The sequence below is a fragment of the Triticum aestivum genome, chromosome 7B (genome assembly GCF_018294505.1).
Source record: "Triticum aestivum cultivar Chinese Spring chromosome 7B, IWGSC CS RefSeq v2.1, whole genome shotgun sequence".
In the NCBI taxonomy this organism is placed as follows: Eukaryota; Viridiplantae; Streptophyta; class Magnoliopsida; order Poales; family Poaceae; genus Triticum; species Triticum aestivum.
The window spans coordinates 125296816-125312741 of record NC_057813.1 but is presented as its reverse complement, the minus strand read 5'-3'; the positions used below and the strand labels follow the sequence as shown (position 1 = coordinate 125312741).

Sequence of the window (15926 nt, the reverse complement as noted above, 5' to 3'; positions counted from 1 at the left end):
AACCTATAGCCAAGTCACATGGATAACCAATAGCTAAGTTAGATTGGATAACCTATAGCAAATAACAATGGGTAACGAACAACCAAGAGTCGTGTATAATAGCAGAAATGCATCATTACTTCTAATATGATACCGTGCACATTTGAATACAGACCAAATTCTAACAAGCAGTCGGTATTGATAGTGACATACTACAACATGGCAGGCTTGATTTGTTACATGCATGCAAAAGATGGGACATTCAAAATCAAGACATAGGTATCAAGTGTAGCCTGCAAATAACTACCAAGTTGTAGAATAGGGCGATTAGCCAACTAATATCAGTGCCACATATGGCAGGAATGAACCAAGGCAAGTAAACTAGGAAGATTCAATCAATACTGAAAGGCGGTATGCTCTGGTTAGTTCAAACCTCCAGTATTCATATTTGATTCAGTTGCAGCCTACTTCTATACATTTAACGTGGAGTGTATCAAAACAACAGAAAACTAGCACCCACATACCAACAGCTTGGTTCAAAATCCAATAAGAATCGCAAATTCATCAAGCAACATATAACCAGTGCATTAGGCAGAAGTCATGTGTCATAGCAGAAATGCATCATTGCTTTGGATGACCCACAAGCCCAAATCCGACCCACTCCTAGTCCAAGGCCAGCACAACACCACCCCACCCACTCCCCCCTCCATTCGAATCAAACCCTAACCGAATCTAATCCCTAATCCATTCAAACCCTAATCGAATCCAGTAAATAGCAGCAGAAAACCCTAACCTATCAGGAGAGGAAGGAGTTGCGGGAGAGGAAGCCAGCGGATTCAAACCTCCAGCGGTCGGCGACGGCCGCAGTCGGGGGAGATGAGCTGCGGCGGCAGAGAGGAAGGAGTTGCGAGAGAGGAAGGAAAAGAATGGGAGAGGAACGAAAAGAATGGGGAAATGAGAGGAGCAGGGTCCACTTGTCAGTTGCGGGAGAGGAGGGTCCACTTGTTTGAGAGATAACCACTCTCTCCAACACATGTAGTTTCGTTCGGGTACATAACCAACAGCCTCTTCCTAGCCTAGTGGTCGAAACACAGTGAAATAAGTGCCAGGTCATGGGTTCGAGCCCTCGCGCGCACGTATTTTTAGGCCACACACATATTTTTGGTAGCTTGGGTACAATAGCAAAATGGCCCACTTGTCAGCGAGTGGGTCGAGTGGCCCACTTGTCAGTGAGGTGTGTGCTTGATACTTGACTAGTTTGATATATTCAAAAAGGTTGGCATAGAGTGGAAGACTAATAGTCTCGTCTTAGCCCAGTGGTAGAAACATAGTGAAACAAGCGCACGGTTGTGGGTTCGAGTCCCCGTTGGCGCATATTTTTTTGCTCACAATGAAATGGGTTCAGTTGAAGCAAAATTCAGTTAAAATAGCATCTTCAATTCAAAAAAAACTACTAAATGATCACAAAAAATACTAGACAACATTCTTTATGATCTGACCAAAACTTGAACTAAAGATGTTCAAAAAATCTTCTGTATGATCATTTTGCAATCTTTTGCATTACAAGACAACATTTTGACAACATTCTGAGCACAACAGCTCCATGCCATCAGAACACAACTTGTAGATCACCAAAATTTGAATCTCCATCAGTACAAAACTTCATTTTGCCATCAGCTCCATGCCGTCAACACAACATCTCAATTCAGTTGAAAAAACTTCATGAAATAAAACAGCATCACATCACAACCAAAAATAGCATCTGCTATAGCAAAAACTACATCAGTATCACCAAAAACAGCATCAGAACCAAAAACAAGGATCACATCACAACCAAAAATAGCATCACATCACAACCAAAAACTACATCAGTATCTTCATCACATCACAACCATAAGTCTCATTCAGTGAAGAAATTTTATTCAGTTTGATATCCAAAATGCACAACAAGTGTTTTGCATCCAAAATGCTTACAAAATACTACAACCATCAGGATCACATCGAATGCTTACACAAGGAAATCAAATGTTTTGCGTTTTGCATCAAATACAGCCGTCAGGATCACACCACTACAGCCATCAGGATCTTCAAGCATTTGCTACCTGGAGTTAATTGTAGTAGATCAGGATCACCATGCATATGCACAAGAAGGAAAACTACAGAGAGTTAGAAGGATCACCATGGAGACCAAATTTACCTTCATGTCCATTCGCTACTCATCGTCGTCGATACGTAAACAAGGAACTCTATGTCCACTCCTGTTTTCCTCATCATCACTACAATACTGCAGCATAGTATGATCAGTCCGGTTTTCCTCATCTTCGCTCTCATGTCCATCCGCTACCACCTTTATTCTTTTCTTGATGCCTTCAACTGTTGCAGCACCAACGATCACACGTTCCCGGTCCCTTTGCACTCTGCTTTGCACCGTAACTTCCATAGAGTCATCATCAGCTTGCAACGGAACTTCCGTAGAGTCATCATCTTGGTATGTTAGTCCACCATCACCGGGGCCCTTTTCCACTTATGTTTCAGTCACACTCCACAAGTGTCTGTGCTCAAAGTTTTGCACAACTCACCATTTTCCATGCAAAAGAGTGTCCGGCAGATAAAACACCATTGTTGCTTGCGTTATTAGAATAAAGGGATCACTCTTATACCAGCACCTTGCAGTGTTGATGCTTTTGAAGTGGCCATCATATTTGACAAAAGAGTCTCTCTTCTTCTTGCTACCAAGCTCAAACCAGTCACACCGAAATAAGACAATCGAGTGATGGATGCCTCCACTATAGTTGTACTGCAACTCTATGATGCTTCTCAACTGACCATATAAGTTAATGATCTCACGATCATGTGATCCCTCAGTGACGATTCCACTATTGTCTTCCTTTTTTCCTTGTGGTCAACGGTGTGGTACCGGAAACCGTCAGCAATGCATGCTGAATACACTCTCACTCGCTTTCCGGTAAGCATGCCAAAGCAAGTAGATCATCACTGACCTTCTACTCCTTATGCAACTTTCCAATCTGCACAAATAAACCATTTAGCAAACAATGGTATTTAATGCACAGAAAACATAAAACATGTGGCTAAAGATCTCACATGATTCTTAAACCACTTAGCAAACCCCTTGGCAACCCTTTTATCAACATGGATATTGCTTTCTTCCTGATTTAACTCTTCCTTGCATTTCATGCAATGCCAACAAAACATGTGAATTAAAACATTAGGCTGGTGCCAACCCAAGCAAAAAATATATATATAATGAGTATACAAGATATAACGTACTCGATATATGGTAGAACCTCGGCGCAATTGCTGAGCACAAACCAAACCATCTTGTCATACTCATCACCAGCCTCCAAGTATTGTGAGGCTCCAAGAAAGTTCACACCATGGTTGAAAACAGAGACATCACCACTTTGCGAATCAGACCGCTCTCTATTTCTGCCTGGCCGGTTCCATCTTGTTTCCACATCGCCAAAGTATCTAGAGCAAAAATTCAAGCACTCATCAACGACATATGCTTCAGCTATAGAACCTTCAGGTCTTGCCGTGTTTCGCGCATAACACTTACAAGTAAGCAGCCTCCTTTCGATTGGGTACATCCAACCGTATTGCACAGGGCCTCTAAGCATTGCCTCTTTTGGTAAGTGCACCGCCAAATGGACCATCACGGTGAAGAAAGCTGGAGGGAAATTCTTCTCGAGCTTGCAAAGAATAATTGGGATTTCTTTTTCAAGTCTTTCCAGGACAGTTAACTTGAGTGTTTTGGAGCACAGTTCTCTAAAGAAATTTCCCAACTCAGCAACCGCTTCATATATATCCTTGTCCATGATTCCTCGGAGGCCTGCTGGTAAAATCGTTTGGAGGAGGATGTGACAATCATGGGTTTTCAGTACTAAAAGCTTGAATCCATCAGAAGTAACACACTTTGCTAGGTTAGCAGCATAACAATCTGGAAATTTCACCGCTCTTAGGAATTCACAGAATGAAAGCTTTTGTTCTTTACTCATTGTATACCATGCTCATCGCATTTCAAATGAATCTTCATCTTCATTGTGTTGTACATGCAAATCTTCTCTTATGCCCATGTCCTCCAAATCAAGCCTGGAACTAACCGTGTCCTTTGTCTTCCCTTCAATGTTCAGAAATGTCCCTAGCAGATTCTCGCATATGTTTTTCTCAATGTGCATTACATCGAGATTATGCCTTAATTTCCAATCGGCCTAGTATGGCAGGTCCCACAAACAAGACCTCCGGTCCCAACATTGACCTTCCTCATGCTTTATTTTCTTCGCCAGCTTTCCTGGTCTCACATCTTTCACCTTTTCAAGTTGCTGCTCCATCTCTTCTTTAGTGAATTCAGCTGGCTTTTCACGGGTTTCATTCGCACCATTAAAATCTTTGCTTCTTCGTCGGCGATGGTTTCGGGGAAGAAAGCGGCGGTGCCCAATATAGCAGATCTTGCTCCTTATTCTCTTTGAGCAAGGGTCTTTGTCACAATGGACACAAGCCTGATAACCCGCTGTGATCCTCCCAGACAGAGTGTGCAGAGCCGGGAAATCATGGATGGACCATATGATTGCAGCACGTAGATTGAACTTTTCTTCTGGACTCAAGGCATCGTATGTAGGTACACCAGTCCAGAGCTGGAGCAGTTCTTCTACGAGGGGCTCCATAAAGACATCAAAATCCTTTCCTGGAGACTCTGGACCTGGGATAAGCAATGACATCATGAAGTTGGACTGATCCATGCATGCCCATGGTGGCAGGTTGTACGACACCACAAAAACTGGCCACATGCTATAAGATGTGCTCATGTTCCCAAACGGATTAAACCCATCTGTGGCAATGCCAAGTTTTATGTTCCTTGGATCTGCAGCAAAATCTATAGGTATACGGTCAAACTCTTTCCATGCCTCTCCATCCACTTGATGGCTCAGCTCATTGTGCACACGTTGCCGCTTCAGCCTGTGCCGCTGTACCTCACATGATGATTTCTTTGAGATGAACATCCGCTGCAGCCTTGGTATCAAGGGAAAGTGCCTCAGTACGTTCTCTGGTATTGACTTCTTCCCATCAGCATCTTTCCACCTAGATGCATTGCATTTTGGACAGTTGTCATGCTTTTCTAAATCCTTCCGAAACAAGACACAGTTATTTGGGCACACATGTATTGACACATAACCTAACCCCAGCCTGCGGATTATGCTCAATGCTTCATCATAGGATCTGGGAACACAACTATCAGGGAATTGCAAGCTCAAAAGACGGAGTATTGCGTTGAATGCGGCATTGCTAATCCGATAGAAAGACTTGATGTGGAGTAACTTCACAGTGAAGGTAAATCTTGAAAATTTACCCCCTTCATGAGATGCGTGCTTTGCCTCCTCTAACACCTCAGCAAACAATGACTTTTGTCCATCAGCGTGATCTTCAGCATCGTACAAATCCTTCAATGGGTCAGGAATCCTATCATCCTCATGCACATACTCTTCCTCCAAAATAGCATTATCTCACAAAACCTTTTCCATGAAATCAATGCCAACATCACCACCACCCATCATATGAGGGGCCTCTGTATCAGCTTCAAAATGTTGAGGTTGACTGTCTAAAGGTTCTCCATGATATATCCATCTATCATATGTGCTGGACATCCCATTAAGAAGCAGATGATCTTCCACTCTTCCTTGAGCCATTCTTGAACGGTTGAGGCATTTGCAGCATGGGCAAAGAATGTGAGCACCGTTGGCAAAATTTGCCCGAACAAATGCCATGAAATCATCAACTCCTTTCGTATGTTCTTTCGAAAACTTTCTAACTCCTTTTCTAATCCAGCTTCTATCCATCTGCCAAAGACAACAAATTGTTGCAACTTAGCAAATCAATCTAAGTGCATCAACATTAATTAATGAAAATGGATGGAAGTAATGGAAGCTAAAATTCCAGAAAATAAGGTAGGCACCCAACTTTATATGCTAACGGCCTAACTTTATATGCTAACTGCCAGAAAATAAGATATGCACCCAACATTGAGCTATTTCCAATTTCTCACTACTTTAGTCCAGTTCACATGGTTTACTGATTTCACATGGGAGCAATAAAAAACAGTTCATATTAAATACAGATTTCACATGGGATAAATGAAAAGCTAGCAAAAACTTGTAAAACCTAACATAGATCAGGCAGAGCTGCACTAAGAAACATATGTGGTTCCTGTAAAGAGGATATCCACAAAGAGATCAAGCAGAGCTGTAGCATCCATCCATCAGATTGCACTATAAAACCTAACATTTATGGAGCAAGCTCCAGCTGCAGCTGATGGATCCATCAGACTACATTTCAAATTAAGCTCCTCAACATATTGACTCTCCACCTTCCCCTTTCCTTTCCGTTTCAAAATGATATAACTAGCTAGTGTTCATCCCCTGTCCCTCATCTAGTAAGATAAAAAACTCAAATTATCGCTCTTTCTCCCATGCCCCTCAGCTAGTGTTGACAAACTAGCTAGTGTTCATCAGCAGGCGCAACACAGGCAAATCTGAGGCAAATCAGAGGCAAGGAGAGGAGAGGGGGGAGAGGGGTGCATAGCGGGAGGTGTGCTTGCAGCGGAGAGGGGGAGAGGAGTCCCCCATGCTCGGCAAGCTGCTCCTGTCATGGACAAGGCGAGCGGCGAGGCCGTGGGCGAGGTCACCGGCGGCGAGGTCGCCGTTCCTGTCGTGGGCAAGGCGAGCGGCCCCTACTGGTCGCTTCGGCCGCCGACCCCGCCCCCTCACCCGCTATCCCCGCCAGTTGCTTTCGCCCGCCACCCGCCACCCGCCGGCCCCGCCCCTCCCTTGCCCATCGGCTCCCGTTGGTTGCTTCCACCCGCCGCCCGTCACCACCAGCTGTCACCTGGTCGGAAGACCTAGAAAAACGCTATGTTGTTATGTTCGATGCCACCCGCCACCACCTGGTCGGAAGGCCCCACTTGTCACTGATACGAGAGAGTCGTGGTTTTGTATAGTATATAGAAAACTACCCACACATTAGCAACAATCCCTCTCTAGCCCAGCGGTAGCAAGAGAGCGAAGCAAGCGCGAGGTTGTGGGTTCGAGTCCCCGCTAGCGCACATTTTTTGGGTGAATTAAGCACTCGGCCCCACCTGTCAAATGGGTCATGCATGTCAGTGTGTGCCCCGTCTGTTGTTGAATATTAATATTTAACCAAAAATGATACCTAGACAGTGACACATAAGCGAGGTTGCTGAGGTGGCTGCCTAATCATCCTAATTCATTCAAAATCAAGTGTAGTGACCATGTTATATTGATCGTTATTAGCTAGGCGTGAGGCAGTGGACAGTGCTTTCCGCTTTATGACCATTTCTTGTAATGACATTATGACCTTTCTGACCAGAATGGTCGTTATAGGTTAGGCTTTGGAGCCCCCCCCCCCCAACAGCTTTTGACCTATTGGTCTAAAATGGTCATAAATTTATGACCAATTCTTCCAGGGTCACTGACAAAAGGTCACTAGTTGACATATTTCTTGTAGTGGTCAACATGCAATCAGAAAGCCATACACTCGAGGAAACAAACAACACAGTTGTAGGACCTACTGAAACAGAACTAAGGGCAGGGCCAGCTGGTGTTGATCGAAATGGTATGGATGATGATGAGGCTGGTTCTCAGCCAATGGAGCCATTTGTTGGGATGAGATTTGACACTGTGCAGGGTGCTAAGGATCACTACAATGATTATGCCCTAAAATCAGTTTCTCTATTAAGATGAACACTTCAAGGAGGAATTCTTATACCAACATATTGGAGAAACAGCAATTTGCATGTAACAAGTTTAGGAAGCCAAAAGAGGATGATGCAGGAGCTGAATTGCCACCTGTGCTAGATCCTATACCAGACCCAAAAACTTTGGATGAAGAAGAAGAAATGGAAGAAGTTCCAATATTCGATGGAGAGGATAGTGGAAAAAAGAAGAATAAGAAGAAGCGCAAGAGAGAAAGGATAAATCAAACACAATGTAAGGCAAAAATGTTGGTTAAATTGAAGGATGGGCGGTGGGAAGTAACCCACTTTGTCCGTGATCATAATCATCCTTTGGTCCCCAAGCCGTTGCTCTCCAACTACTTGCGATCTCACATGGTTATACCACCGAAGGAAAATAAGTTCCTAGAGATACTCCACAACTGCAACCTGAATTCAAGTGTGTTCTCATTCACCTCCCTAAAAACTCCAAACTTCAGACTACATTGTTGTTTAATTCTGATATGTCAAGTGTGCAACTAGCAGCAGGGGGTTGTGCAATTACATACACTGTGTTGTGCAACCAGGATTGAGTATTTATGAAAAAAGAACTACCACAAACAAAACAAACAAGTTGGATTTACTTGCTGATTGAATAATGTATAGTTGCACAAAATGGCCATAGTTTTGATGGCAACTCCATATGTATCTGCAAACTAGTGTTCCTTATCGATGAAATTGAACCTTGTTGACTGCAACTAGTGTTCATATCTCTGCAACTGATGCTAGAAAAAAATTGCTAAATTGTTTTGCATCGTGCAATAAAAAGGGGGGACATAATGAAAAATAAGTTCTATGGCAACCACATGTCAACATTTGTGCAACTATTGTTCTTTAGTCTGCAACTGTTGATTGTAAAGTGTGCAACTATCTAACATGAACTTTCTTCACTGTAGGCCGTATGATGACTATCATGTTAGAGTTTTATGGCTCGGAGCTAAATGTACCATATGGACCTAAAGCAATAACAAAGTTATGTGCTGGCTTCTCCAAAGACTCAATGAAAGAGGGGGCATTATTCAGACAATTGAGCATTTTAAAGAGTTGCAAAAGGATGATCCAGACTTTTTCTATAAGAAAAAATATGATCTCAAAGGAAGGGCAGAGAACATTTTTTGGGTGGATGGCGTGGCACATAAAGCTTATACGGAGGCATGTCATGATTGTATCTCCTTTGACACAACCTACATGACCAATATGTACGACATGCCTTTTGCTCCGTTCATTGGAATCAACCGTCATGGGCAATCTTTCATGTTGGGATGTGCGTTTGTGAGGCAAGAAATGGAGACCAACTTTGATTGGGTTTTTGGAGCTTTCCTAGAGGCTATGAATGGAAGGGCACCGGATAACATCATTACTGATCAGGATGTGGTAATCAAAGGGTCCATAAAGAACATATTTCCCACACGTGTGAACCGATGTTATCGGTGGCACATCATGAAAAAAGCTCAAGAGAAAGTTGGATGATTGCTAGGCCGGAACCCGGGATTGTCTGAAGATTTCAACATTTGCGTTGATTTCAGTTTCACACCAGATGAGTTTGAACAGAATTGGGATATGTTGATGATGAAATATGAGGCAATTACACACACCCATTTTGAGAAGCTATACGAATATAGGAACACTTGGATGCCATGTTACTTCAAGCATAGATTTTTCCTGTTCTTGAAGTCTACACAACGAAGTGAGGGGTTCAGTGCAGTCTTGAAGCGGTATGTCAACCCTCACAAGTCAATTCTGTACTTTGTGAAGAAGTACCACAAAATACAGACGTACATCCTCGTCAAGGAAGGATGCAATGACTATAGGACAGAACATCTGGATCTTGACATGTGGTCACAATTCCCAATAGAGAAGCAGTGATCATTTGTAATATAGGAGGGTTTTTATGCCCAAACTACGGATGTCGTGTTCTCCTCTGGGACTAGGCAATGGCAACTATGCTCGGCGAAAGCTAGATAACACAATAAGGGTGATGATCTCAAGAAAATATAAACCTAAAATAATCAAGGACGATGACAAACAACACAGGGAAATTAAGGTTGACACTCACTCTCTAATTGGTATTTTCAAACTACTAGAGAACTACAATACTAGCATCAATGACAAGGGAAGTCAAAAGACATGGACACACACATATATATATATATATATATATATATATAGCAAGCGTATAAAAAGGGAAGAAGGAAAGAAACAAAATTACTGGACAGAAAACAGATTGTTTAAATCACAAGCACACACATATATATTTATATAGAAAAGGTACTTGTGCTAACATATGAACTGAAATTAAACAAGTTCACTGGAAAATCACAAGCATAAATGCCACTGGTACATAGATTGCACAGAGACTAACAACTAAACATCAATTAGACTATAGCAAAGTTACTAGTACATGACAGATTACAGTACATGTCAAGAAACATACACATAGGGGATCACGGACATATACTAGAAGATTACTATATCACAGAGCATATCACATATACTAAATATTATCCAAACAACTAGACATTAACTAGTCAGCGCACATAATAAAGTGCACTATATTTTACAAGTACGAAACTGAACAATTGTCAGGTTGCAAGTTTTTCCCAAATCTGAATATTGCATCTACTAAAACATCTCAATGTTGAATATTACAAAGTACAGAACAATAAACTTGTCAAAATTACAGAGATTTCACACACCTCAACTTACAGAAAATTAAGTATTCAGAACAGTACACAAGTTCACCTAGCAGTTTATAGAATTTTGCAAGAAGTAAAAAGAGAAGAGAAGCAGCAGCAGTTTGGGTTCAGAGAAGAACAGGGTCAGCAACAAGTAAAGAACAACAGCAGGTTGTTTTCTTCAGTAAAGGAACACCAGCCAGGAAAGGGAATAGGAGCAGCGTGGGGATTGGAGAAGAAGCAGCAGGTTGAGGCAACTACAGCAAGGGGATGCAAGGAGAAGGAGCAGCAGGAACGTTGAGAGAAGAAGAAGAGCAATAGCAGGGTTAGGAGAAGAAGAAGAGAAACAGAGGAAGTGGAGATGAGGGGAGGAGCCGCGGAGAGGGAGAGAGCAGCAGCAGGTGGCGCGGGGAACTAGAGACCCGTCTGGTCGGGCGCGCCAGGCGCGGCGACGAAGTGGAGCGCCCAAGGTGATGGTGACGAAGATGGAGTGGTGGCTGGATGATGTGGTGCTGGTGGGTGAAGGTGCTGGTGGAGCAGCGAAGTCCGGAGGCGCGCCGCCACGATGGCCTGGCCGCGACGGCGGCCGAAGGTGGGAGAAGAAGTGGTGAGGGGGAGAGAGATGGAGATGCCAGGCTCCGAAGGGGATTGGTGGCTGCACTAGGGATTTTGATCCCCCATGATCTTATCTACCACTTTGCAATTTTGCCCTCCTACTTCTCTTCTTTCTTCTCAAATTGGTCCCTCTCTTCTTTGGCTAACCCCTCTGGTTACTTCTTATCATCACACACAAGTCCCTCCGTCCTTCTTCTTTCTTTTCACTTGACTGGTTCTCTTAGCCACCTAGTCCAGATCTTAGAGCTTATAGTGCCTTTGCGCACTTTTCTGCAAAATAAACACAATGACTAGTAAATGATTCATTATATGATTTTCATGGAATATTCGATAATTCTTAGCAAGAATAGATGGACACATCTCAAGAAATGGTGAATTTGTGTGTCAAAATTATATATATGAAATGTGCTTATCAAGTTCCCCCACACTTAAATCTTTGCTTGTCCTCAAGCAAAGGCATATGACAAAAGTAAGAACATGAACAGTGAACTGACTAGAGAATGTCAAGTGAAGTAGATCTCTAAACAGTGCATGCTTTGGACTTGGATAGTGAAAATTAATGGTTAAGAGTGCTACATATCAATAGGACACTAGTAAACTCGACCATTTTAAACTTTTGCAATGATAAACGAAGATTAGCAAGTTCAAATGCTGACTGTGCCAAAAGGTTCCTAAAGAGAGCATGATCCTGAGAACAAAAGGAGCTTGAATTAAATCACTTATTTGCAAAAATATAACATTGTGGTTGAACCACTTATTAAATTTGAAGGAAGTAATGATAATATTTTATCAATCTCACCAAAGGAACATACCACCGATCCCGAGAACATGGTATACACCTGGCTCGACCAATTATTAGTTTTTTTAGTTTGTCTCCCCAAAGGAACATACCACCGATCCCGAGAACATGGTATACACCTGGTTCGACAATTACATTTCTATTATTGTTAATTACTGCCCAAGCTAACCCGATTTCACATGCCACCGATCCCGGGAACATGACATGCTACTGTAGGTAGGCAGACTAATTTATTCATTATTACTTATCTTAAATGAACAATGCATAAGAACAAAAACAAGAATCATCACTTCTCCATGTTTGGTTCACATGCTACCGATCCAGGGAACATTGCATGCTAATCCATAGTGGTTAGGTGATTGCTCTCAATGGGAAGACACTTGGCACAAATTCAGCATCTAAACATGGTGATCTAGGTGTATCGAGGTAAAAGCAGAAAATGATTAAGTTTTCTAGTGTACTAGGGATTTGAGCACTCAAAACTAATAACTTTCACTAGTTTCAGCAAAACAAGCAGTATGTAGATCACTAGTTTACAAGGCATTCACGATTCAGTTCACATATTCACATCAAGCATCATATGTCAAAGGTAAAATTCAGTGGGACGGCATTTAAGAAATGGCTTAAGCAACCCAAATAACATTTGATTTCAGCATGTATCAATGGATGATATACTCGGAATGGGTCATGAAATAGCTCACCGGGCTTTGATGATGTAGCACTCGCTCGATCACCTCACCAACTGCAGCTCCTCTCCTTTTGCTTCTCTATCCTCATGCCTGCTCCAGCTTCTCCCTTCCTCGTGTGTGCCCCCTTGCTTCTCCTCATCCCCATGCTCTGAGTCCACCAGGATCCCAGGGAATGTCATCTCGAACTCGGTCAACTCGCAGTAAATGGTACACAAGCATCAACCTGAAAGAACACTCAACAACCAAGATAATACAAGTGACAGAGAGAATGCCCTCTAAGTCATCGATAGAGTACCCTATCATATAAGTATATCTATTGAGCAAGTCAGGAACATGTATCAACAACAAGTCACATGGTCCGTAGGCAGTATCCATGATATGGCATATCTTGTCGAGAAAGCTGAGATCATACCTGAGATAGTTAGGAAGAAGCTTCAGGACTACCTCCATTGAAGATACCAGGTGAGGTGTGGTAGTAGAAATTTCCACCGGATTCATGTCAACAAGTGAAATAGAGCTTGACTCCTTGACATCTGAATCCACCTCACCATAATCAACCATGAAGCACTCCATCTCAGGCTCAAGTGTTGAAGAATCAATGCGGCTAACATCATCAAAGGCGAACTTCTCCATATCTGGCTCTAGCAGCACATGATCAATATCAACTAAAGGTGACTCCTCAATATCAAAAGTAACGAACTGCAGCTCTAGCTCATCCATGGAAGAATCATCACAATGCAAAACTGAATCTCCAACACTAGTATCCAGATGATCTGTAGCGTGTGTGTCAACTAGAATGGTGTCATCATCGTCAAATATAATCCATGCAAGCTCAACCTTGTCACACTGAGATAGAGGCTCGGGCTTTTGTGTAAGAATTGGTGGTTGAGGTGTAGTGATTTGTTGCGAGCAAACCAATGAATTAGACATGGGCTTCTTATTGTACCACTGAAGTTGGTGGAAAGCTATGCTCTCAATCAGCAGAAAAGCTTCATCAAGTGTCTTGTTTGTAATAGCTCCACCTGCTGCCATATCGACGTAAGCTCGAGTGTCCGAAGTCAATCCTCTATAGAATATTTGCATCTCTAACCATCTCTCGAGCCCATGATTAGGACATCTCCTGAATAAGGCTTTGTATGTCTCCCAAGCATCATACAAGCTCTCGCCTTCACGCTGAACAAAATTGAAGATCTCATCTTGAATTGCGGACTGCTTGTGTAGTGGGGAATATTTATCCAAGAAAGCTCGCGATATCTCATTCCAACTGTATGACCTTGATGGCAAGGATCGATACCAAGCACGAGCATCATCGCGGAGGGATAATGTGAACAACCTGCACATGATTGCATCTTGAGGAACTCCATGGTACTTGACTGTATCTAAATACTCCATGACTCGGTGTAAGTGCTCATAGGGATCCTCAGTAGGCAGTCCTCCAAACTATTGTTGTTGAACCAAAGCAATAAGACCAGGCTTCATCTCAAAATTCTCTACCCCAATAGTTGACCAAACCGGTCCTGTGATATAGCATTGACTACTTGGCATCCAAAGATCACGAAGCAATGCCATATCTTAACCAAGTGTAACTATAGAACAACCTGCAAAGATTTATGATTCCCTACACACATTCATAAATAGTAAACACTAGTCAGAAGGTTAGTATCCTAATAAGCCGAAGCAACAATGGGGGAAGATAGAAGAAAAACACTGAAGATGAAATACACGGCGAATTGAACAAGGAACTAAAGTAAACCTAGTCTATAGCCTAAAATAATCGCTCGACGCTAGTCCCCGGCAACGGCGCCAAAATGACCGTTTCTAATATAGGAGGGTTTTTATGCCCAAACTACGGATGTCGTGTTCTCCTCAGGGACTAGGAAACGGCAACTATGCTTGGCGAAAGCTAGATAACACAATAAGGGTGATGATCGCAAGAAAATATAAACCTAAAATAATCAAGGACGATGACAAACAACACAGGGAAATTAAGGTTGACACTCACTCTCTAATTGGTATTTTCAAACTACTAGAGAACTACAATACTAGCATCAGTGACAAGGGAAGTCAAAAGACATGGACATATATATATATCTAGCAAGTGTATAAAAAAGGGAAGAAGGGAAGAAACAAAATTACTGAACAGAAAACAGATTGTTTAAATCACAAGCACACACATATACATTTATATAGCAAAGGTACTTGTGCTAACATATGAACTGAAATTAAACAAGTTCACTGGAAAATCACAAGCATAAATGCCACTGGTACATAGCTTGCACAGAGACTAACAACTGAACATCAATTAGACTATAGCAAAGTTACTAGTACATGACAAATTACAGTAGATGTCAAGAAACATACACATAGGGGATCACAGACATATACTAGAATATTACTATATCACAGAGCATATCACATATACTAAATATTATCCAAACAACTAGACATTAACTAGTCAGAGCACATAATAAAGTGCACTATATTTTACAAGTACGAAACTGAACAATTGTCAGGTTGCAAGTTTTTCCCAAATCTGAATATTGCATCTACTAAAACATCTCAATGCTGAATATTACAAAGTACTGAACAATAAACTTGTCAAAATTACAGAGATTTCACACACCTCAACTTACAGAAAATTAAGTATTCAGAACAGTACACAAGTTCACCTAGCAGTTTACAGAATTTTGCAAGAAGTAAAAAGAGAAGAGAAGCAGCAGCAGTTTGGGTTCAGAGAAGAACAGGGTCAGCAACAAGTAAAGAACAACAGCAGGTTGTTTCCTTCAGTAAAGGAACACCAGCAAGGAAAGGGAATAGGAGCAGCGTGGGGATTGGAGAAGAAGCAGCAGGTTGAGGCAACTACAGCAAGGGGATGCAAGGAGAAGGAGTAGCAGGAACGTTGAGAGAAGAAGAAGAGCAATAGCAGGGTTAGGAGAAGAAGAAGAAGAGAAACAGAGGAAGTGGAGACGAGGGGAGGAGCAGCGGAGAGGGAGAGAGCAGCAGCAGGTGGCGCGGGGAACTAGACACCCGTCTGGTCGGGCGCGCCAGGCGCGGCGACGAAGTGGAGCGCCCAAGGTGATGGCGGCGAAGACGGAGTGGTGGCTGGATGATGTGGTGCTGGTGGAGCAGCAAAGTCCGGGGGCGCGCCGCCACGATGGCCTGGCCGCGACGGCGGTCGAAGGTGGGAGAAGAAGTGGTGAGGGAGAGAGAGATGGAGATGCCAGGCTCCGAAGGGGATTGGTGGCTGCGCTAGGGATTTTGATCCCCCATGATCTGATCTGCCACTTTGCAATTTTGCCCTCCTACTTCTCTTCTTTCTTCTCAAATTGGTCCCTCTCTTCTTTGGCTAACCCCTCTGGTTACTTCTT

General features: G+C 42.6%; 1 protein-coding gene and 1 non-coding gene across 4 annotated transcripts; one reads left to right on the top strand and one right to left on the bottom strand.

Annotated features, from left to right (window-relative positions):
* Positions 1-10235: 10235 nt before the first annotated feature.
* LOC123162549 (uncharacterized) lies at positions 10236-15774 on the bottom strand. Of its 3 annotated transcripts, XR_006481337.1 has the most exons (3): positions 12971-15774; positions 12571-12781; positions 10236-11340 (listed from the first exon to the last, which is right to left on the bottom strand). XR_006481337.1 is itself a non-coding variant. In XM_044580331.1 (2 exons), exons 1-2 carry the CDS (start codon positions 13948-13950, stop codon positions 12694-12696), a joined length of 1068 nt encoding a protein of 355 aa, XP_044436266.1. In that variant the 5' UTR covers positions 13951-15774; the 3' UTR covers positions 10236-12693. The 3 variants fall into 3 exon arrangements, 1 of the variants encoding a protein (XP_044436266.1); XR_006481336.1 differs by having other exon boundaries at positions 12571-15774; XM_044580331.1 differs by having other exon boundaries at positions 10236-12781.
* LOC123163332 (small nucleolar RNA R71) lies at positions 13658-13768 on the top strand. The gene has a single exon (XR_006481851.1). It is a non-coding gene; the product is annotated as a small nucleolar RNA R71 (small nucleolar RNA).
* Positions 15775-15926: the final 152 nt, after the last annotated feature.